This window comes from Ochotona princeps, chromosome 6, assembly GCF_030435755.1.
Source record: "Ochotona princeps isolate mOchPri1 chromosome 6, mOchPri1.hap1, whole genome shotgun sequence".
Taxonomy (NCBI): domain Eukaryota; kingdom Metazoa; phylum Chordata; class Mammalia; order Lagomorpha; family Ochotonidae; genus Ochotona; species Ochotona princeps.
The window spans coordinates 28536709-28560838 of NC_080837.1; the positions used below are offsets into that span (position 1 = coordinate 28536709).

The window sequence follows — 24130 nt, forward strand, 5'->3', positions numbered from 1 at the left end:
TGGGCATGAGAAAGAAAATGGAAGATGGCCCAAGTGCTTGGGTCTTGGCACCCAGATGGACGATCTGAATGAAGCTCCTGGCTTTAGCCTGGTCTAGTCTTGGGTATTGTAGCCATTTGGGGGTGGCGAAACAGCAGATGGAAGATATCTATGTTTTGCTCTTTCTCTCTAATTTAGCTTTCAGGAAAATAATATATAGTAAGAGCCCAGAGCGAGCCTGGGAGGCAGCTGCATGCCTTTGTGTGCACCAAGACGGCCCACTGGAGGCTGACCCTTCGGACCCCTACCTCATCACGAGAAACATCATGGCGGAGCCTAACTACACGGACTACGACAACCCTGAGCTGATCAGACCCCAGAAGCTCATCAACACGATCAAGACATCCCAGAACCACCAGGACCTGCACAGAGAGCTGCTGATGAATCAGAAAAGAGGTCTTCCCCCTCAGAATAAACCTGAATTGCAGAAAGTGATGGAAAAGAGAAAAGAAGACCAAGTAATAAAGCAGAAGGAAGAAGAAGCATAAAAGAAGTCTGACTTAGAACTGTTAAAACGCTAGCAGAAGTTGGAACAGCTTGAACTTGAGAAGCAGAAATTGCAAGAAGAGCAAGAAAATGCCCTGGAGTTTGTGAAAGTGAAAGGCAATCTCAGGAGAACAGGCCAGGAAGTAGCCCAAGCCCAGGAGTCCTAGGCTGAAGCTGGGAAAGACCTGGGATGTTCTTGCCCATTACTGCATGGAGCTGTGTCTGCAGGGGACCCCTCAGCGCTTCATCTCATGGCAGAGCCCCTGGAGAGAATTCCAGCCAGCAGAGAATTGTGGATTTAGGTTAGATTTCCTACGATCTGGGTGAATAACTTGTCTGTGACAGTTGCATTTCCAGTTCGCCAAATAAAGACTATGACCAGCACATGAGATGAAATACTGGACCTCTGTTAGGGGAGTGTGAGATGACAAAACAAGCAAAACCGAAGGTGACACTGGGACTAATTCATGAGTTGCACAACTTGGTTTTTCCTCCCAGTTTAGTGGGGCATGGAGCCGCCTTTTTTTTTTTTTTCTCTTCCTGTAAGAGTTATAGTAAATATGTTTAATTCTGCTTTTAGGTTTCTAGTAAGTAATTCAGGTTACTTTGGGATGCATTTAATATGTTATTTCCAGTATTGACAAATCTAAAAATTTTATTTTGGAAGCCTCAGATTTTCTCATTACTTTTGCCCGTGTCAGAGTTAGTGCCAGAGAATGCTACAGCAATTACATGTAGTGGCACTAAAATTGACAAGTTGGATCAGAAGGTTTAAAGAGCTATAAACATTCGTTTTAATCTCCTTTGAATTTTTTTGACTCTATGTGATGTGTGCTACATTCAAGTTCTGAGAAGACACAACCTGTCAATTCATGTGTGGCTTGGGTAACAGTAGACGGAGGATTCCATTTTGTTTTTAAATTCCTTGCTGAGCTAGTCCTTTCAGATGCAGTCAGCTCTGGATCCTTAATGGAGCTCTAACCCAGGCTTGCCATCACCATAGAGGATCCCAGATCTTTCCATTTCTTCTGAGCAGTGTGGGAGAGTAGGAGCTGGGTGATGAGGACTGGTTCAATGTGAAAGAAGTGTAGATTGAACTCAAAGAGTGTCTTTGAAGATGCACAGCTTCTGTACATTTTGAGTAACTTTAGAATGGAGACTTTGAAACTTTCTGGTTAAAGACCCTGTGTTTCTTGATCTTATTTTCTCTTGGGAGGGAAGGCTGTTTTCCCACCATCTCAACACAGATGATGACACTGATGACTACTGTATGGCGTCTCAGCAAAAGCCGGGGTGAAGGAGGGGCTGCTGTGTTTGCCCATCCAGCCATCAGGCTAGTCAAGAAGAAGCCCAAGTTACAGTGATGGCAGAATTCTCATGCCAGGTTAACTCTGTGCTGCTGGTACAGGGGGACTCTGGACATGGTTCTCCACGAAGATCTGCCAGGGAGTTCCACATCGCACAGTCTTCTTGTACTTCCTCTAAAGACTCACAGGAAGCTGGATGCAGAGTTGCTAAAATCCTGACTAATTATAGTAGAAACTAGCTTTCTGGGGGAATGGCTTCATTTTAGTAGCTGCCTATTAGTCCCTCTTCAGTCCTGATGTGAACAAGATCAAAGTGAAATGGGTGATACTACACTGCTAGTTAGAGAAACTAGTTAGTTGATTATACCTGTAATAGATTATCGTCTCATCAGGAAATATTGAGTGTAATTCGAGATGCTTAAGATAATATGTTGCTTCCATAGTAGTTTGTTTTTGGAGAATGGAATATTAACTAACCTTCCTATCATTTTCTTCCTTTTGAGAGAAGAAAGTATAACAGCAGATCAACTTGAAAGTGCATTTCTGATTGCACATTAACTAGAATTATTTGTGTGTATGGACTGATGACATGGTTGGTAAAAAAAAAAACACAAAAATGGTTAGGGACTGTCTCAAATCATTTTGCGTAGTTAAATGTTCGATATTTACATGTGAATCTTTGAAACTATTCTGCCACTTGATAAAATTCTCAAGGCACCTGACAGGCTCCTTTGGAAGTACCAATTCTGTTACTAGAACTGGGACAAAGTAAATGTCAAAAGCGGTTTTCTCCTACTTACACCGTAGTAGGTAAACAGCAGAGGGCACAGGTAGAGACGTGCTTGTAAGTTCCCTGGTCTGTCGGACTCAGAGCCTGAGTGGTAAAGGCAGTGAGCCTCCCCTCCCGCCTGTCACTGTGCAACCCAAGCACCGAGACCCCGGGCCAGCTGAGCGACTTTACGCTCTGAGCCACCTTTGGACAGAAATGGCTCCATCTTTTCCACATGAAAACAGTTCCGTGGTTTTATAGTCTCGTAGTAGTCGTGTTGCTTTCTAAGCTGTAACAGTTGACTTTATTCTTCTACTCTGAAAATCCTAACTTGTTTGAGTGTATATAATATATATAAAGGGAGCCTTAATGAATTTGTTTTCATAATTTAATATTTTTTATTTGCTCTTGTATAATTTTTTAATAAAAAATTATAGAATTGAAGGTGGAATTCTTAGAATCAAAGTTATTCGTAATATAAATCAGTGTATGCTTGGACCACAAAAAAAAGACACATCACTGAAGATTTTCTTGATGAAAATAGATTAATCTTAAAATTTTGGGCAGTGTTTTTTCTTCAGTTTTGGTGCCATCTGTTCTGTTATAAATCAGATTTTTCTGACTTGGTAAAACAGATGGCCACTGTGCAAATCTCCCCCTACAAGGCATTTTCCATTGCCTCTGCTACATGTGACAAAATTTCAGTTCAGGTTTTGTGGGACTCAAATCCAGTTATCTTCAGATTTTTTAATGTTACAGTTCCTTGCAGTCCTTTACTGATAACATCTATTCTTCAAAAATGTGGTCAATTTTACTTGAGTTCCAGTGTATTATATATATATTTTATAACTTAGAACCTTATTCAAGAGCTTTTCTCTTCAGACACACATGATTAGAACTTCAGCTCAGTAATTGGTTTCCTTTGGTCGGCTTGCTATGTATTTATTGAAATTCTGTGAACACTTGTTTTGTAACAGTTTGTTATTTTGTAAAATCCACAAGTGATTAAAAATATCTGATCTGCCTAGTATGTGCTGGGCAGAACCAGGCTGGACTGCAACACCCATTGGTTCCAGTGGAAGTCAGGGCTGAAAATGGAACCAACGCAGCAATTGCAACCACCAGCTGATTGGGGTTATGGACTGTGCCGGGCCCTGTGCTTGCTAGTACATACAAGAATCTGGTCTGGGAACACCTCAGATAAAGTTTCTTTGGGAATCTCCTCAATCGAACTGCGAGACTCAGAACCCTAACCAAGAAAAGACAGAAGACAGAACAAGTCAATCAACCACCTCAGCTATATGTTGGCAGTGAAATACTGGGCAAATGGAGTCTATGATGGACTATGTCAATCAGTGGATTCTTCAACGACCTCATCGTGCTTGGAGTGGCGAGATTGGCAGCGGTTCATAACTGGTGAACTATCAAAACCACTTGAGCAAGTATCTCGGAGCATGCCCCACATCAGGGACCTGGGGTGGGTGGGAGAGTTGGGTGGGGCTTCTCCCATAATACCCCCTTTACCTCAGATACATGAAGGAAACAATATGGAAATAATAGTCTTACCACTTTCCTATAGCCCTTGAACCTCTTTACCCTAATTAACTATGTAAAGAGTGTCAAAAATATAATAAAAAATGAAAAAGAAAAATATCTTTTCAGAGGACATTTTCCTTAGGTGCAGGATGATCTTTTTGCGCGAGAAGCTGGGATTCCAGGGTCTAGGCTGAGGTTTCTGCATTGGGGCGATTTGGGCTGGAGGGAAAGGTTCTTCAAGTGCTTCCAGAAACTTCCTTCCCTTTAGGAGTTTTTCACTGTTCAGAACTCACTGAGAGATTGTTTAAGGATTCACTTCCCAGCCTTTTATGCCCCTTTCAGAATGGAAATATATTTACTGGCTTTTTAATTAGTAAGGGCTAAGTATAGAAAACATGCAAAATAAGTATAATTATCCTGCCAAGTAGTCCAACCCTCAATAAAAGTCATTGTTTTCTGTTAATGTCTTTTGAGAATTATCGATGCTTTGCAAACTACATAGAATATACATATATATGTATATACATACACATGTAGACATATAGAATTCTGTTCTTAACCTGATTTCTTTACTTTATGTATCATAAATAAATTGCCTTGACAATCCCATATATCTTGTTCTTTTAAAAAATGACATACTTTTCCATTATAGGAATAAATATACTATTTATTTCCAGAAACTGCTAATAAAATGCTTTAAAATTTTCCGATTGCTATTAAAAATTAATATCCTTATATACAAATGTTCTTTGTTACTTAAAATTTGTTAGACCATGAGTTACATAAAACAGAATGTATTGTAAACGGATGGTTCCATCAGTTTTGACAAATTTGAAGATGCGTTTTATCACCACCAGTTATCAAGTTATATGACATTTCCATCTCTGATTTCTTTTCACATCTTCCTTTATTACCATCTCTGACCACAAGCATTAACTACTATACTGTTTATCACCATTGATGCAATTTGTCTTCCCTGGTGTTTCATGTGAACAGAATTGTAAGATACATGCTTTACTGTCTGATTTTTTGTGCTCAGTAAATATTTTTCTGGATACATCCATGCTGTATCAACAGTCTGTTGATGTATATTTCGTGTAAGGGGTTTATGACTTGTTTATCCATTCATCTGTTGATGGTCATTGGGTTGATTGGAGTTTTGGGATTAATAAAGCAATTATGACCATTCATTAGCAGGTTCTCTGTAAATGTTAGTTTCTATCAAAAAAGCTTCTTGAGATCTTGATTGTGTTTACAGTGAATTTTTAAATTTTTATTTAAGTAATTTATTTTATTGTTATATAGTTCCATAGGCTTTTAAAAATGTTTCTGTTTTTAAAGATTGATTTATTGTACTTGAAAGAGTTACAGATAGAGGGATTAACAGAGAGAGAGAGAGAGACAGATCTGCCATCTGTGGTTCACTCCTAAGGTTGCAATGCTCAGAGCTGATCTGATCTGAAGCTGGATATGCTTTTGGTTGTGCTATATGGGTGCAGGACCCCAAGCTTTGAACCATTTTTTGCTGTTTTTCCAGGCCACAAGCAGGGAGCTGGACTGGATTTAGAGCAGCTGGGATTTAAAACTGTCACCCATATGGGATGCTGCTGGTTCATGTGGAGGACCAGTGTACTATGCCACCATCCCGACCACTTTAAAATGAATTTATAGATCATTTTTCAAAGAAATAATATCTTAGTAATATTTGGTCTTTAGAAACATAAAGATAGTGTATTGTATGGTTTTTTGTGTATGTATCTTGCACAGAATTTGTTTCTTAATGTAAAAGGTATTTTTAAGGGAATTGCATTTGTAGTTACTGCGGACATTTAATAATACACAGTAACTTTTTATCTTTAGTGTTAAGATTTTGTTGGTTAGTTCTAGCATCTTTTTTTTTTTCAGTTTTAGTAGACATGGTTTATTACTGTGTTTTATAATTCATGGATAAATACATGCTTCCAAATTTGTGACACAAAATTTTGTGTTAGCTACATACTTTTAGCTATAATTAGCTCATTGTTACTTTTGTATCTTTAAATGTCACTTTGAGATTTTCTTTTCTTTTATTTTTTATTTATTATTTTGAATTCATTAATTACATTGTATTATGTGACACAGTTTCATAGGTACAGTTCTAGTATCTTCTTTTGGGTAGACTCCTTAGGATTTTCTTTTTCTTTCTTTTTTTAATTTGGAATTGGTAAGGGAGAGAAAGATATCCCATCTGCTGGTTCACTTACCAAACTTGTAATGGCTGGTACTTTGTTGGAATTAACTGCTCTAGAATGTGTAAATTTGGTTACACCTTTGGTTACATCATGAAAATGATGCCAAGATAAGGAAGGGGATCAGGTATTTGGTCTATTGGTTAAGATGCCTGTGGTACCATATTGGAGTACCTAAGTTTGATTCCTGCCTCTAGCTCTTTAGCTTCCTCCCAGTGATGCTCCTAGGAGGCAGCAGTGCTGACTCAAATTTTTAAGTTTCTATCACCCACTTGGGATACCTGTATTGCATTCTTGTTTTCAGTAATGATATTCTTTGGAGAAATGAACATCATTGGATTTTGTAGCATGTAGATCACACATTAATTTTTAGATATTTCTTAACTTCAAAATTTATTAAGTATATACATATTTATTTCACATTGACCCATATATTTTGCAGGATGATTGTCTTCTGAAAGTATGGTACCCCATGACTGGTTGGAAATCCTCAATAATACCTCAGGATCATCACGAAGTGAAAAGGAGACAGGCTTCCACTCAGTTCTCCTTTGTTTACTTGGCACATCCCCGAGCCGTGACAGGTTTTTCATGGCGTAAAACTAGCAAGTATATGCCCAGGTTAGATAAATGTATCATATCACTTTAGTCCGTGTGCTTATATGTTTATAGATGGTCAAGGCCTTGCACTGTGCTGACCTGATGCTCACCAGCATGAAGACTCTGGAATCAACCTGCTGCTCTCATAGCTTCTGAATGAGCTCTCAAAGTGCACCATGCCTGTTGTTATTTCTGTGAAAAGAGCATCATAGTACCTACCTTGTATAGTTTTTGTCAAAAACTGTATGTATGTGAACGAGTGAATTAGAAAGAGCAGCGTCTGGTATAGGCCTTTCCACATGCTTTGTGCAGGCAGCACTGGGGGTGATAGTGGGCACTGCAGAAGAGGCTAGGATGGGCATATTTATGAGGAGGAAAGCAAACACTAGGACCAATCAGGCATACCAATAAGCTGTGAATGGTTCACATGGTGGTAGTGCATATAATTTAAGTGAATAAAGTGTCCAGGTTATTTTGTTTTAAATATTAGGACCATCAAGTTGTTGTGTGTGTATGTTCACAGTTTTTTGTGGTATTTGTGGGGGTTGGTTCTAGGACCCTCTACAGATACTAAAATTTGTGGACGCTCAAGTCTCTTTTTAGTTATTAAGTAGTATTGCATTTACACATCACCCATACATTTCAAATATATGCTGTGTTGTTCAGGGGATAATTATGAGAGTAATTGTATATAATTTGTGGAAACATTTTTAACCTCCAAAATTTTCAACCTGCAGTTGGTTGATGCTACTGACGGATGCACAATTTGCTAATCTGGAGGCTATGTGTATTTTGCTAGTTGTTAGTGCATTACCTAAAAGTGCTTTGGAAATTCAGTACAAAACATATACTAAGTATAATTCATAGAAGTGATTCCTTTATTACATATACAAATCTAAATAAGTTTTTGGACACTCAGAATTGCTTAGGAATTTATATTCATTCTTGAGGGAGGGTTATTTTACCTACTCAGTATATCTGAGAGCTGTATAGGTGTGGAAATATAGCACACATAGGGATGTTTAGAGAGTGATTACATAAGACAATAATAAATTATTTTCAATTATTGAATACATTTGCAAAATAATTTTTACTTTGATGGAGTCATTCTGTGTAAATATTGCTGAAAAGAGAATTTTCTTTTTGTTCTTTGGAAACAAGTCTAAGTCTAAGCCACTTCTCCTTTATGAGACTTTGATGCCTTTGTTTAATTTGGTGGCAGTGGACTTATAGCTTGAAGTGATATCATCCTCACAGTTTTGTTGTGAAGATGCTGTTTTTCTTAAGCCTGTTTACAACTAGTTGGGTTATAAGTAGAGTGATGCAAAATAACAGACCTGTTGCCATAGGCAGATAGTTTAATTATGTTTAATTATCTTTTATGTTTATGACTCCTTGCATCATTATGTAATTTGTAGTGATTTGATCTTTTGCTGTTTTGTTTGGGAGATAATAATAATCTTCCAGAGCTCCAGTCTGTTGATGGCTTGGTCTTCATGGTGACCTTGGTGTGTATCTGTCGTTAGGGGCTCTGTTTGTAATGTGTTACTGACTTCATGCCATGATGGTGTGTGCCGGCTGTGGGCAGAAACCTTACTGCCAGAAGACTGTCTTTTGGGAGAACAGATTTGTGAGACGACCACTTCCAGTGTCTCCAGCACGCTTTCTCAGGCTGGGAAACACAAAGACAGAATCCAGCATGCCCTTGAGGTATTGTATGATTTAAGAGGGCAAATGTATTTTCAAGATGGGTGGGTCTGCTGAAATTCATAATTAATTTACCTGGTAGGAAGAATCAGGTGTTTTAATTTGTATGAATAGTAAATCCCATCTTCTTATGGGGATAGCCACAAAAAAACGCTGGAACCTTGAAGTCTTAATCAGGGATTTTATTCATGTTTTTTGGTGCCATGAATACATATTTTTGGTCAATTACATTTTGCCTTGAACTGTAGAATTGATAAAACAGTACAGAATATATCCAGAATAATTGTTATAATTATGAAAATTTATTTAAAAAATGGTTAGGCTTTACAGAAAGAAAATCTTAAAATCCTTCCTAATCATTCAAGAATGACACTTAATGGACCTTTCAGAACTGAATCCAGCAATTACTTTTTTATTTCAGACGATTCATCACTTGAAGAATTTAAGGAAGGGACAAAGGAGGTCATCTGTTCTTGTAACTCACACAGACTTAATGCCTGGCCAGGTGACAACACATGAAGTTCAGAGACACATTTCCCACCATGCAAATGCTCTGTGTCATTTTCACATCGCAGCAAGCATCAACCCTGCCACAGGTAAAGATAGTAAAGTTTTATTCCTTATCAATATGTTGAAATAAATAGAAAATGAGGCTTACATTTAACATCTTTGAAATTTTTGTCAGTAGTTCTCTTTGCCCTTTTTAAAAAAGTTGTAATTGGACTAGGAATACAATATAAAATGCCATTTCTTAAGTTGGTATTGTGTCATACTCAGGGTGTAATTTCAGCATTTTTGAACATCTCTGTCTAGAGTATAATAATGCTTCTGGAGGGCTGCGGGAGAGGACGTCTAGCTCGGATCCCGAACCCAGTCCGCCATGTGCCCATGGCTCATGGCGGGCTGGGCCCGGACATGCCTGGGTGCGGGGCCTGCTTCCTTCTGGGGTGAGTACGCCGAGGGGGGAGGCCTCCGTGACTGGGCATGTCCGGGGCCCACCCACCACCCTCATTGGGTGGTGAACGGGATTGGGGAGGGGCGCAACCTTGGGCCTGCAGGATTAAACCTCCGGCTGCCAGAGGCGAGCCGAGGGCTGCGGGAGAGGATGTCTAGCTCGGATCCCGAACCCAGTCCGCCATGTGCCCATGGCTCATGGCGGGCTGGGCCCGGACATGCCTGGGTGCGGGGCCTGCTTCCTTCTGGGGTGAGTACGCCGAGGGGGGAGGCCTCCGTGACTGGGCATGTCCGGGGCCCACCCACCACCCTCATTGGGTGGTGAACGGGATTGGGGAGGGGCGCAACCTTGGGCCTGCAGGATTAAACCTCCGGCTGCCAGAGGCGAGCCGAGGGCTGCGGGAGAGGATGTCTAGCTCGGATCCCAAACCCAGTCCGCCATGTGCCCATGGCTCATGGCGGGCTGGGCCCGGGCAGCCAGTGCGCCATTTGGCGCCAGGCTGTGCCTTCTGGCCGCCCGGCCGGGCAGCTCTGGGGTATTGGACGTCTGAATGGCTGCTGAGATAGCTCTAGAGTGACCCCACTGTTTCTGGGATCTGAGTCAATCCTAAATATTCCCAATGCCAGTAACTCTTCCTTTGAAGAACTTCCAATCCCTTAATAATGCTGAGCTTTGAACACCTATCAAGTAAAAGATAAGCTCCGGCTTGTCTAGCAGGCTGGCACCTAATGGTCCTCGGAGCAGCCACGTGCAGGTGCGTGATTTACGGCTAGGAATGGTCCCAATCTGGGATGCCACAGCTGGGATGCGGTTCCCACCAAGGAGTGTAGGTGCTGGAATGGGGGCTGCGTTCTATCTAGGAAACAGTTGTAGTCACCCGAGGCACTAGTGTGGGCTGGGATTGGATGCACCAGGCCAGTTCAGATCCCAGCACCATCTGGTGTTATGGAGAACCAGGGTAGATGTGGGACTGACTAGGCTGGGTCTCAATCCCCTTCTGAGCCATGTGTGAGCTGTATGTGGGTATGGACGAGCCATGGCTGGGCTGAAACATCCAACAACAAGAGTCAGAATGGGGTGAAAGCCAGCCAGGAAAAGCCACTGTTCCTGCTAGGACAGGAGGTGAACTGAGTAGGGTTGGCTCAAGAACCCCCTGGCAAGCGCAAAATCTGGCATTGGGAGGGGTTCTGATGGAGGAGCCTGGGCAACTCCTCTGGCAGGACACAGTCCCTGCAGGTAAGCGCAAGAAGCATGATTGGAAACAGCCCAGAATAGGCCATGGAAAGTTTCCCACAGGCATGCATTTGGCATGGGTCAGGAGCAGACCAGGCTGAATCAGTTTATGTCATCCACTGGCAAATCCAATCACCAGAACAGAGTGTGGAATGGGCCGGGTTTGGTCGAGACAAAACCAGTACACATTATGGAATGCCAGGGCGTGGTTGCCTGTACTGGATATGAATGCAGCACCCATCCAGCACACGCGAGATCCAGGAAGGGAGGGGCAGAGCTGGCGGGGGCTTAAGGGGCTGGTCCCCTCGCTGGACAGCCACTCCCACTGGAGAGCGTGGGCTGGGATAGAGACAGACACGACTAAGCAAGGCTACAACACCTGTGCGCTGCATGTGGACTAGATCAGGGCCACAGCATCAGCTGGCAGAAGCTGACACTGGGGACTAATTCTGTCGAGTCAAATCACAGGACCACCTAAAGAGTGCATAAACCGGGACAGAGAGACCTGGGAGGGAAAAAGTGGGTTCCCCCTTCTTGGGTCACTATTCCCGTGGGAGGGCATGAAAACTAGGACGGGGGCTGGGATGGCTAGATAGAGAGGTACTCAACAATATCAGTGAGGGCTGGATGGTTGAGTTGGTTAGATAGAACTAAGCTTTAATACCCATTGAGAAGTACCAGAGCCAAATGGGATGGGGGACAGATTGGTCTTCTGCTACACATACTGGCAAACCAGGGTAGGGGGCGGTCTGGTGGGGGTTATTGTGGGTCGCCCCAATTAGGCTGCAGCTCCACTGGTTGATGTAAGGGCCAAACCAGACTGGACTGTAACACCCATTGGTTCCAGTGCAACTCGGGACTGAAAACAGAACCAACACAGCAATTGCAACCACCAGCTAATCAGGGTAATGGACTGTGCTGGGCCCTGTGCTTGCTAGAACATACAAGAAACTAATCTGGGAATACCTCAAAGTATCTTTGGAGATCTCCCCACTTGAACTGCTGGACTCAGAATTCTAACCAAGAAAAGACAGAAGACAGAATAGGACAATCATTCATCTCAGCTACATGTTGGCAGCGAAATATGGGACAAATGGAGACTTCATGATGGACCATATCAATCAGTGGACCACCTCATCGAGCGAAACTGGCAGTGACTCATAACTGGAGAACTATTAACACCACTAGGGCACATATCTCAGAGCATGCCCCACATCCGGGTCTTGGGGTGGGCGGGAAACCAGGTGGGGCTTCTCCCTCAGTGTCCCACTCTACCTCAGATACATGATGGAAACAATATTGACATAATAACATTGCCCACCTCCCTATCCCCCTGAACCTTTTTTTTTCTTTTTCTTGTTTTTCCTTCAACTATAGTTAACTATGTAAAGATTGTCAACAACAATACAATAAAATGGATAAAAAAAAATAATGCTTCTGAGCAAATGAGAATTTAATTTGAACCTGGGAATACAAGTGGTGGCAGTCTGGTTAATTAGTGTGATTTCTCTCTGAAAGCACTTTGATTATTCTTTCCTTAAAACTATATCTAAATATACTTTTACAGTATATTTTGTTTTTCATTCTTGTAGATTTATATTTTTTCTCATAATGCTGATAGTTTTCTTTACCTGCTCTTCCCATGTGATTGAGAAGTATTTTGAGCTCCTGTTTAGGGACAATGTGTATTCTTATTGCATAATAACGTGTAAGAAAGGGGCTGGCCTGATATGATAGCCTAGTGGCTAAATCCTTACTCTGCAATTGCTGGAATTCCATATGGGTGCGCGTTGTGTCTGGGCTGCTCCACTTCCCGTCTAGTACCCTGCTTGTGACCTGGGAGAGCAGCAGGGGACGCCCCAAAGCCATAGGACACTGCGCTGTCGGGGGAGACCCAGAGGATGCTCCTGGTTTCACATTGGTTCAACTCTGGCCATTGTGGCTGTTGGGGAGTGAACCAGAGGATGGAAGATCTTTGTCTTTGTCTCTCCTTTCTGTAAAATTTGACTTTCTAAAAACTAAAATAAATGTTTAAAATATATATGTATGTATATAAGAAAGTATAGATTTCATATTACATTGAAAATAGAAACCTATATAAAGCTATAGTTGCATTTTGTTGAAATGAAGTTTATGGTGTCAGTGAAGATGGTTTTATTTTAAAATTCTAAGTAAAATGCTAAGTAAAGATAATATTCAACAAATACAGTTCCGGGCCTAGCACGGTAGCCTTGTAGCTAAAGTCCTTACATTATACGTGACCGGGATCCCATATGGGTGCTGGTTCTAATCCTGGCAGCCCCACTTCCCATCCAGCCCCCTGCTTGTGGCCTGGGAATGAAGTCAAGGAAGGACTAAAGCCTTGGGACTCTGCACCCGTGTGGGAGACCTGGAAGAAGCTCCTGTCTCCTGGCATTGGATCGGTGCAGCACCGGCCGTTGTGGCTGCTTGGGGAGTGAATCACTGGACGGAAGATCTTCCTTTCTGTCTCTCCTCCTCTCTGTATATCTGACTTTGTAATAAAAATAAATAAATCTTAAAAAAAAATTTAAAAAATTTATTAGTGGCAGAGAAGGAGGCAAGTATGGTAGGAGAGAATGAAAATGAGAGATAGAGAATGCACTTCCATCTACTGGTTCAAATGCCCACAATGGCTATAGCTGGACCTGGTTGGCTGGGAACCAGGTTCTCACTCTAGGTCTCCATTTGTGTGGTAGAAAACAAATAGTTTGATGCATAACTGCTACCTGCCACGGTCTGCATTAGGAAGAAATTGGGAGCAGGATCCTAGAGCTAAGGATTGAACCTGGGCATTCCAGCATTGGATGCTGGTGTTTTAACTGGCATCTTAATCACTAATAAACACCCAACCTGTCATTAGTTCTTAGTGTTTACATTTGCCATTAAGTTCAGTTAAAGAAATTCTGCTAGAACTATAGTGACTTTGTGCTTCTCACTTTCTCTGTGTAAGCACAGAATTGGTTACTATATTGACTTGTCATATTTTTAAAGAAATTAAAGATTCATGTTGAAATCTTAACTTTTCTCTTTCTACAGATATCCCAAATATCTTGGGTGGCACTTCATTTAACATTGATGATGGAAATGGGGGCTTTGTAGTTCATTGGTTAAACAACAAGGAGTTCCATTTTACATCGTCTACTGAAATATTCATGCATCAATTACGAAAACTTTCTGAAAAACAAGTAGATCATGAAAGTGATGATGCAGATAGAGAAGATGAGGACCATTCACAGGAGGAGAGAGAGAGGGGTTTACATATGAAATTAGACCATGGTTAGTATCCTGTGTGTCTTTTTGTTTTTCTCCTAAGTTAACAGTTTTTGTAGTTTAACTTCTCATTCAACATGTATTTACTATCCATCTACCATGGACAGGCACTGTGATAGCTCTTGGACTAGCACAAGAAACTGTGTTGTTTTTTTTTTTAATAATGTGTTGCCTTCAGTGACATACTCCTTCGTAGGAAACAGGTTTCACAAATGATGGTACTAACAATAGTAGCAATAATGTTTTCATTTACTTAGAAGTAAGAATAGTTATTTTTAATTTAGGCAAAAAATAGTTTTCCACTTTGTTTTTTTTTCTTTGCATAAATTGGAACACAGATTTATAGCTTCTGAAGATAGTGTGCCATTAATTTATAGTGTTATGTAAATGAAGTTTTACAGTGTGATTCAATGAGTGTACTGAAAACTGTACTTTCTGGTTCAGAATTATCCCTGGATAGAGAATCTGAGGCAGGTACAGGATCATCTGAGCATGAAGAAGGAGAAAGAGAGGGAAGTCCCAGAACCTGTTTGCGACCTGGCGTACCATTGCCACTGCCCACCGTTCTGCTCGACCGCAAGATTGACATGCTGCTCACCGAGTGGAACAAGAATCCTGACATGCTGTTTACAATACACCCTGTAGATGGTACCTTCCTGGTGTGGCATGTAAAGTACTTGGATGAATATAATCCTGGAATCTTTAGACAAGTCCAGGTACATTTTACTGATGAAGTGGCTGTATATTTAAAAAGCTGATGCTGTGTATATTCAATAGGTATTCTAAATTACTGAAAAATTTTGTTTTTGATAACCAATTTAAAAAAAAAACGATTTTTTCCAAGGGATCAGTTTCTGTATATTTTTTTGAAATGTGGTTAGTTTTAAAAAAATTTGACTTTTGAAAACAATGCTTTTTATTTAAATGCATAACTGTTGATTTTTTTGGGAAATCATAATATTTTTAATAAAGTTGAGAAACTACACTGAAAATGTTACTAAAGAGCCCCGGCATTACTCTTGGTTTTGTTAGCACAGTCAGGCTGCCTTAACTGCTAGCTTTCTCACCTTTATTGCCCTTTGCATCTGTGGTTCTGGTCATTTTGATGTACAAGTGAGGCATTTGAAATTTTTTTCCCTCAGTTTTCTCATGAATCATGAATAGAAATGTGATACTAAAGACATCAAACAAAAAGATCATAAAGAGATTGAAAATGCTTTTTTTTGGTAGTTGAGACTTGATATTTTGAGGGAAAAAATGATTTTGGATGACTATTTTGGAGAGATTGCAAATAGATTCCAACAAATTGTATTTTTCAGGTTTCTTTTTCTTCTCGGATTCCTGTTGCATTTCCTTCAGGCGATGCAAGCTCTCTCAGTAAGAATATCATGATGTATGCCTGTGTGCATTGTACAAAGGAGTCTCACCACGTGTCGCACGCCCAGGTGATGTCTGCAAGCAGCCCTCAGGGCTCCCAGCTGCATCCGAGGTCACACAGTACACATGTGAATGTTGTCACTCCCACAGTAATGATGATCTCTAAGCACATAGATGGGTCTTTAAATCAGTGGGCAGTCACTTTTGCTGATAAGTCTGCCTTTACCACTGTCCTAACTGTATCCCACAAATTTAGATACTGTGGCCATCGATTTCACCTCAATGACCTGGCATGCCATTCCGTTTTGCCACTGTTACTGACATCCTCACATCATAATGCTCTGTTGACTCCTGAATCAGATTGTCGTTGGGACTCAGACAACAAACTAAGTAGATTAATGGATCCTGTCAAACATGGGAAAGGCACCTTGAAACAGCCTCTCCGAAACGCAGCCACTCGGACCTTTCATGACCCCAATGCCATCTACAGTGAACTTATTCTGTGGCGGGTAGACCCAATAGGACCTTTGTCATACACTGGAGGGGTGTCAGAACTGGCTCGGATCAACTCTCTGCACACCTCAGCCTTCTCTAATGTCGCGTGGCTGCCAACACTTATTCCCAGTTACTGTCTTGGTAAGTGTTCACTTCAATTGTGAAGTACATAAATTTTGAAATTATTTTTTAATGTAACTGCCGGCAACGCCTGTGTCAGCGTGTACCCGGAGCCGAGTGGAGGGACTCGGGTTGAAAAGAAGATAACACACAGCGGCTCATTCTTGTAAGAAGAATGCTGTTGATTGAAACTCTAGGCTGCCTTTTATACTCTGCCTAGTTCCTCCCAGTGTTTATCCAATCTTCAAGCCGCCATCCTTAAATCCTGTGGGGGCATAACTTGACAAACAGGAAGCAGGAACTTGCGGTTAGGCTGGGGGGCTAAATGTGTCACACCAAGATTGCATGCCCTGTTACACCTCTTGAGAAACAAGGTAAGCTGTGGAGTTAACCCTTTGGAGACCCGGCCCTGCATGTAACTATTTGTATTTGTCATTATTTAGGTGATTTTTAATACATAGTCAGAATATAGGTATCATACTTATTTTTTAGACATTTGTTTTTAATCTTTTTCCCTCATATAAATCTGTTCTTGAATTGAATTTTTGGTAAAATTTTACTTTTTTCCTCCCAGGTAAATTCTTTTTAATTAAATGTTTATTCATTTTCTTCTGCTTGAAAGGCAGAGGGGCAAGGGAGAAGAGGGCTGGGCCAGGCCAAGCTAGGATTCTGGACCTCTATCTGGCCTCTTACTGAGGTGGCAGGGGCCCAAGTGCTGCGTGCACCCCCTGCTGCCTTCCAGGATGCATTATCAGGAGACTGGATTGAAAGTGGAGTTGCTGGGGCTTGAGCTTACACTCTGATAAGGGATGCAGGCATCCCAGCTGCCATCCAATCCAGTATGCTACAAAGCCCATACTCGTGATTATTTTATAGTCATTAGTTTTGTTTACTTATGATTCTGGACCATGGTTTTGCCTACAAAGGAAAGTGAAAATCCTTATTTCTCCTACTTTAGCCAATTATAAGAAAGAACTACACATTTTAATACATAAACTCCCATATTATAACTCCAAAGCCTTGTTTTCCTTTTACAGGCACATATTGTAATTCTGCAAGTGCTTGCTTTGTTGCTTCTGATGGCAAAAATCTGAGACTCTATCAAGCTGTAGTAGATGCAAGGAAATTACTGGATGAATTGTCAGACCCAGAATCTTCGGTAACTATTTGCTATTCTCTTTAGTATATCTAAGCTGATAAGGAAATATGTTCTTACTTCGTGTTTAGGAAGGGAGCGTATGTTCTGGGTTCTATGTAGCATGCATATGACTCATGAATTTTCTCTTAATTTGTATTTAAGAAATTTGAATCAAAATTTCAGTGTAGATATCACACATCAATACAGATAAATGGAAAAGATTTTATCTAAAATATTATCAATTTCTGACATTTTTTACTCTTGTTTGGCCTTGCTGATCTTTTTTTTGGCTCAGAAACGGTATTTTTTTTAAAGATTTATTTATTTTTATTTGGAAGGCAGATTTTACAGATAGATAAGGGGAGAGAGAGAAAGAGAGAAAGATCTTCCACCCACTCATTCCCCAAACAGCTGCTGTGGCTGCAACTGAACTGATCTGAAGCCAGGAGCTGCTTCTGGGTCTCCCACATGGGTACAGGGACTCAGAGACTTGAGCCCTCCACCACTACTTTCCCAAGCCATAAGCAGGGAGCTGGATTGGAAGTGGAGCAACTGGGACTCAAACCTGCAACCATATGGGATGCCAGTACTGCAGGCAGAGTATTAGCCTATTGAGCCACTGTACTGTCCCCTCCAAAATGGTTTTACAGGCATTTTTACCCAGTCATATGTTTAGGTTGGAAAATCCAGGTCAGGCTTAGCTTTATAACAAAATCTCTGATTATTTGGTTGTTCATTCATGAGAGATAGGAAAAAGAGAGAGACTGCTAAAGCTCTCATGTACTGCTTGACTTCCCAAATGCCTGTGTGGTTGGGGATGGGCCATGACCAAAGCCAGGAGCCAAGAACACAGACCAGGTCTCCCGCATGAGCAGCAAGTATTCAGTTGCCTAAGCTATCACTGCTGCTTCTCAGAGCCTACAGGAAGTTGAAGTCAGGAGCTGAATCTAGTTTCTGAACTTAGGTATCCCAATGGGATGTGAGCATCTTAATCTCAAGCCTAGGTGCCAGCTCCCTAATCTTTTAAAATCCAGATTCTGTAATCTCACCAGCCCATTTAATGAAATAGGATAGTCATTAGTTACTATTAATGTTAGCAGTCACTCCACATCATTTGTATGTAATTGATGTAGATAATTAATTCATGTTGATTGTCAGATATTCTAGTCTTTTTTTTTTGCTAGTAAGCCATTTTTCCTTTTGTGTTAGATTATATCACCAGTTTGGTGAAAAATCTTTGTACATCTTCATCTGAGAATGTTAATCATTAGGCCCCCTCTGAAGACAGAGCCTAGCAGTAAAAGGATTTCAATCCTTTTAGACATTTTTTTTCCATTTTTATGTTGTAGAATATTTTCCAGCTTCTTCCAAGAATATCCACTCTGCCAGGTAAAATATGCTTTGTCTACCAGCTATCCTGGAGTCAAAGGTCAAATTTATATGAGCTGATCTGTTTTGTTGTATTTAGGTTTAATTTATATCTTTGGTGACTAAAGCATTGTCCTAGATAGACATGAGTCTCCTTGTTTTGGCTTGCATAAATTCATATTTTGAAACATTTTCAAATTAAGGGAAGTCTCCTGTAGATTTACTACTTCCCTTGATGTCTTCTGAAAGAATCAGACACTTGTTTTATTGAGTTCTTTTTTCTTTCATTGACTTCTACTTTTATTATTTCCTTCCTTCTACTTGTTGATAGTTTTTCTTCCTCCTCTCCTTTCTCCATTTCCCCTTTTCATCCCTCCATTTCTTCTTGCCTCCTCTTTTCTCTTTCCATCCTTCTTCATTTTGCTAGGCTTATAAGAAAGGAATTAAGATTATTTTTTTAAAAAGCCAAGTGACTTTTAAAGGATTTTCTTTTAATTGGGAAGGCAGATATACAGAGAGAAAGATCTTCTGGTTTTCTGGTTCACTCTCCACGTGGCTGTAATGGCCGGAGCTGAGCCGATCTGAAGCCAGGAGCAGGAGCCTCTTCCAGATCTTGCCACACAGGTGAAGGTGTCATGTCTTTGGGACCTCGACTGCTTTCCCAGGCCACAAGCAGGGAGCTGGATGGGAAGTGGAGCTGCCGGGATTAGAACTGGCATCCATATGGATCCTGGCAGTTGCAAACTGAAAATTTAGCCACTAGGCTACAATGCTGGGCCCTGGAATCTAGAGCATTTATTTGAAATTGTTCCTACTTTGTGATTCATACATTTAGGGCTCTAGATTTCCTGTCAGCACTACTCTGACATTTGTGTATGTGATCTTTTTATGTCCATTCAGTTCAGTGTGTTTTCTAATTTCTCATGAATTCTTGTTGAACCCCTAGTTTATTTAGGAGTGTGTTCTTTAGTTTCCAAGTATTTGGGAATTTTCCTATTGCTGATTTATAGTTTGATTTCATTGTCATAGAACACACTGTATGATTTCAGTCCTTTTAAATTTATTCAAGTTTGTTTCATGGCCCAGGACATGATCTTTCCTAATGTATGTTCCATGAGCTCTGGGAATGAATGTGTATTTTGTTGTATGGTGTGTTTGAGAAGTATCAGTGAGACCCTGTTTTGCTTGAATCCTTGTCTGTCCTTACTGTTTTTTCTAATTGTTGTAGTAGATGTCGAGAGAGGAGTGAACTCTATAATTCTAGCTATAATTATGAATGTGTACATGTCTCTTATTTTTGTTCACATGTTGTGCATTTCTTTAGTTTTGTGCATGTACATTTAGTTCAAAATCAGGGTATTGCCAAGGCCGTGTTCACTCTGAGGCTCTAGTGGAGTACCCTTCCTCGCTTTTCCCTTGTTTCTGGTGGCTCCTACATTTAGTGTTCTGTGGTGTGTGGCCGCGTTACTTCAGTCTCTGCCTGTGTATTCACATGGGTGTCTTTCCTCTGAATGTTTCTCCTTTTCTTCTTCTTCTTCTTCTTCTTCTTTTTTGCAAAGGATACCTATTATTAGAGTTAACATTCACTGTTAATTAGTATGACCTTTTCTTTAGTTATTATTGTGAAGATCCTATTGATAAATAAGATTGCATTCTGAGATTTTGGGTGAGTTTTCTGGGTATACTATTCAACTCAACTTTTCTACCAGCTTTTTTTTTTCCCCTTGGATAGTCAAGAACCTCCACTGTCCTCTGAGCCTCCATACTCTCTGAAGCCGTTTTGGCTTTGGAAGTTCTGTGCTCTAAAGAAGTCTGCAATGAGAGTCCAGACTCTCTCTTGTTGGAGGATTTAAACTCCTGAGAAGAGGCTGTTTATTACCTCTGGTCAAGTTCTCATTGTTTCTGTCCTTTTTGCTTCCTTGCAAATTAGAGCAGCAGTTCCTCTAGTTCCTTCCTCTTACTAGTTAGGAGTCAAAATGGTGCAAGAAGTTGCCACATTTGTTTCTCAAAGTAGATTGTTAGTGTAGGTAGAATAAAGGCCAGGTTTTTTTTTTAATTACATGTCAGATATCTGAAAAGATCTGATTTTTATTCTGTAGATATGTAATTTTAGGGGCATTGAGGATTTTTGGACAGGGAGCTAAGTGAGATCACTGACTTCATTTGAGAAATGGCGCCTGGTGGTAGGTGCTGGAACCATTTGGTAAAGCAGAATGAGGCGAAGTGGGAGTTGGTAGACAGGGCAAGGAGCAGAGCAAGCCTCCAGGTGCTTGGAGACCCATGGAAAAGAGTTGATACTAAGGTTTCTTGTCTGTAATGGTCGTTCCACTGGTTGTGGCAAGATTTTTGAGAGGCATTATGATGACTTGAATTTGGGACATGTTGATGTTGGCTGACTCTAGTTTTAGAATCCTAAGTGTGGTTTAGATAGCTTTTACAAAGGTCACTGGAAGCACGTTCATAATGTTCCATATTAGGTACCTGTGTGCATTTAGGATTTCTTATTACAGAGAGAGTGCTTGAATCAGAAAAAGAATACTAATGACATCAGTAATATTGTTCATACAATTGACCCTTATCATTACAAAGAAATTTATGTTTATCAAACAGTTTAGGAAGTGGATTGAAATGATTTTTAAAAACTGTAATCTAAAATACTGCAAATGCAGTTACTTTGCTGCCTGAAAAACAAACTTTGGTATATTTTTGTCCAACGATGTTAGATTGGTAAGAATTGTTCGTTCAGCAAATGTTTGTTCCTTCAGAATTTACTGATGGCTTCTATCATGAAATAACAGGGAAGAAAATCCAGGTGTTTAAAAGTAGGGTGGTGGAGTATATGCTGCCATTATTCATCATTGAAGACAAACTTTTAAAGTATAAACAATCTAAAGTGTAATTTGGTTTTACTCACTACTGTGTTAACTTGTTCAGTGTTTAATGTTTGTTGAGGATCCTCTGTGTGAGAATAATTGTGCATATTGTACCGGGTGCTAAGAGTGTTAAAGTAAATAGAAATAGTTCTTTTCCTCAACCACCTTACATCTATTGGTTTATAAGTAAGTACATGTGCTATGTAATGGATATTCTGTTAGAGGGAATAAAAATGCTAGCATAGGATTTAAAACTCATTTAATTGACTTCCATCTAAGTAGCTTCCTAGATCTATTGATGCTGTCCATTTCCTCTGCAAAGCATACATTGAGAACTCCAGAACCACAGCAGTCCCTAAAGTTTAAGTATAAGCACTGGAACCACCTGGAGCTCTTGTTACCATGTAGGTGCATTAGTTTGTGGATCTGAGAGTGATGCTCGCCAGTTGACCACACTTTGAGGAGCAAAGCTTTACTCTCTGCTGGAGAAGTTTCAGCATTTCAGTATCACCAACTGTAGATCATTGTTGTGTCCATATTTCATTGAATAAATTCAGTGGGCATTCCAGGGGTTATAAGTACTACTGTACCCATATCAGCAATCCAGCCCTGCCCTTATTTTGTCTCTCTTTAACTAATAATCTTGTAATCTGGTTTTATGGTGCTTTCTGGAATCTGTAAGCAGTGTATACACTGTTGCCTTTCAGAGCTGAGCTTGTACTTAAATCCCAGAAGAAGCTATTAGTAGCCTGGAGGTGGTGAAAGATGGTAGAGATGGGTGCTGAGAAGAATGGGTGTCTTTCTGAGATAAATGCTCTAGGTGAAGTTATTGAAAGGTTTTCATACAAGAGAAGGTTGGGTGATTCCAGAAAAGAAGTTTGGGGGATCCAAAGTTAAATTATATGTGTTAGTTCAAGCCTGCTCATCCTGAGACACAGACCTACTTCCTCTCACCCATAGCCCCTGCCTTCCCTCTAGTGGACTCCTACTCTTAAATCTCAGTACACACTCAAGCTGGGCCAGATCCTCAGCTGTCTTTGGGACTTAAAAGTTGCAGACTTGAGGAAAATGTTTTAAAAGAAGTTGGTGCATGGCTGGCATTGTGGTGTAGCAAGTAAAGCTGTGCCTGCGCTGCTGGCATGCTGTGTTGGTGGGGGTTCATATCCAAGCTGCTCCATATCCAATTCAGCTTCTTGCTTATGGCCTGGGAAAATCATCAGAAGATGGTTCAATTAATTGGATCCCTATCACCCACTCGGGAGACCAGGAAGAAGCTCCTGCCTCTTTGCTACATGCTTTTGCCTTGGGTCAGCCCTGGCTGTTGCAGCCACTTAGGTAGAAACCAGCAGATAGAAAATTTCTCTGTCTCTCCCTCTCTATTTTTGACTTAAAAAAAAATGCTCTGAAATGAAGTATTCACATATAAACACTCAAATTGTTGAATTTGCTAGTTAATATTGAAAATGAATGTAGAAGGTTGAAATATTTTTGAATGTCCAAATTGTTGTTAATCAGTGAGTAGAGGAAGCTTAATGTTCATAATGCTGTATTGTATTGACAGTAAACTTTTAAGTTGTTGACCTTTAACATTTTATATTTTTTCATTTGCAGAAACTAATTGGAGAAGTGTTTAATATTGTGAGCCAACAGTCTACTGCTCGGCCCGGCTGCATTATAGAACTGGATGCAATAACTGACCAAGTAAAATGTGCTTGTAATTGGTGTCACTAAAATACTTCATCCCAAAGTGTTACATGTATCCAATGTTTCCATCTCAAAATAATTCTCTTGTTTGGTGCCGTCTACTGTTCATTCCCATGATTCCCACAGGGAAAAAAAAAAACAAATGATTTAGAAATTATTCTTCTCCAACTGAATTTTTATCTGTGGCCTTGTTTCTTCTTTAAGGGAAGCTTGTTTTTGTTGTGGAATCCAAGACCCTGGTCTTGAAATGCTGACCGCAAAAGCAATGTGACTACTCAGAGGCCTGGTGCTGCTGGCTTTATTATGATTACTCCTCCTCTCAGAGGGAGATCTCAGCTTTAGAACCTTGGCCGTGTCCATGTGTTGGATAGTTTTATGAGATTCATTAAAATGCAGATGAAAGTAGGATCAAGTATGAGTTTGCTTTGGATTCACAGTTCTTTAATCAGTATTCCTCCTTAGCTGCTAAGGAACAGGAGAGCTCTTCCCTCTGTTAGTTTGTACAGCCAGTTTACCCTAAGAATATGTGTTGCTTCAGAATGATGTTGATGGGCTAAGAGACAGAACTAACATACTCAAATATAGAAAAAGATTACTTTGACAAGAAAGTTACCAAATGTTTTAAACAGGGAAATGAAGAAAGAGCAGACTGATTAAAGGCAAGTGTAGAGTTACATCATGGTGTTTCTGTGGTGCCTGGCACATTCTGTTAAGGAAAATGTAATCATTTCCACTAACAGAGAAGTTACTTCATCAGCTCTTGGTGACAGAACTAGGCCTGCCAGACTCAGATTGCTAAAGCCTCCTAGGAAATTCTTAACTTGTTTTTTTCATCCCTAGGCTCCATGCCTTTGTTTTAAACTCGACTTGTGAGTTCCTTTGTCTCTTCAGAGAGATCTAGCAG

The 24130-nt window shown here is 40.5% G+C and overlaps 1 protein-coding gene and 1 pseudogene across 8 annotated transcripts in view; both read left to right on the plus strand.

The window, feature by feature from the left end:
* Window positions 1-24130, plus strand: part of DMXL2 (Dmx like 2) — a 158135-nt gene that overhangs the window by 66190 nt on the left and 67815 nt on the right. For all 8 annotated transcript variants that reach the window (XR_009245600.1, XM_058665852.1, XM_058665851.1 and 5 more), the window contains exons 7-14: window positions 6808-6986; window positions 8492-8675; window positions 9094-9268; window positions 13918-14157; window positions 14596-14867; window positions 15471-16164; window positions 17181-17302; window positions 23134-23223. Coding sequence is in view for 7 of the 8 variants with exons in the window: in XM_058665852.1 (XP_058521835.1) it covers window positions 6808-6986; window positions 8492-8675; window positions 9094-9268; window positions 13918-14157; window positions 14596-14867; window positions 15471-16164; window positions 17181-17302; window positions 23134-23223 (1956 nt within the window). In the remaining variant the exon portion in view is untranslated. The remainder of the gene's footprint in view (window positions 1-6807; window positions 6987-8491; window positions 8676-9093; window positions 9269-13917; window positions 14158-14595; window positions 14868-15470; window positions 16165-17180; window positions 17303-23133; window positions 23224-24130) is intronic.
* On the plus strand, window positions 245-979 carry LOC101518030 (protein FAM107B-like; annotated as a pseudogene).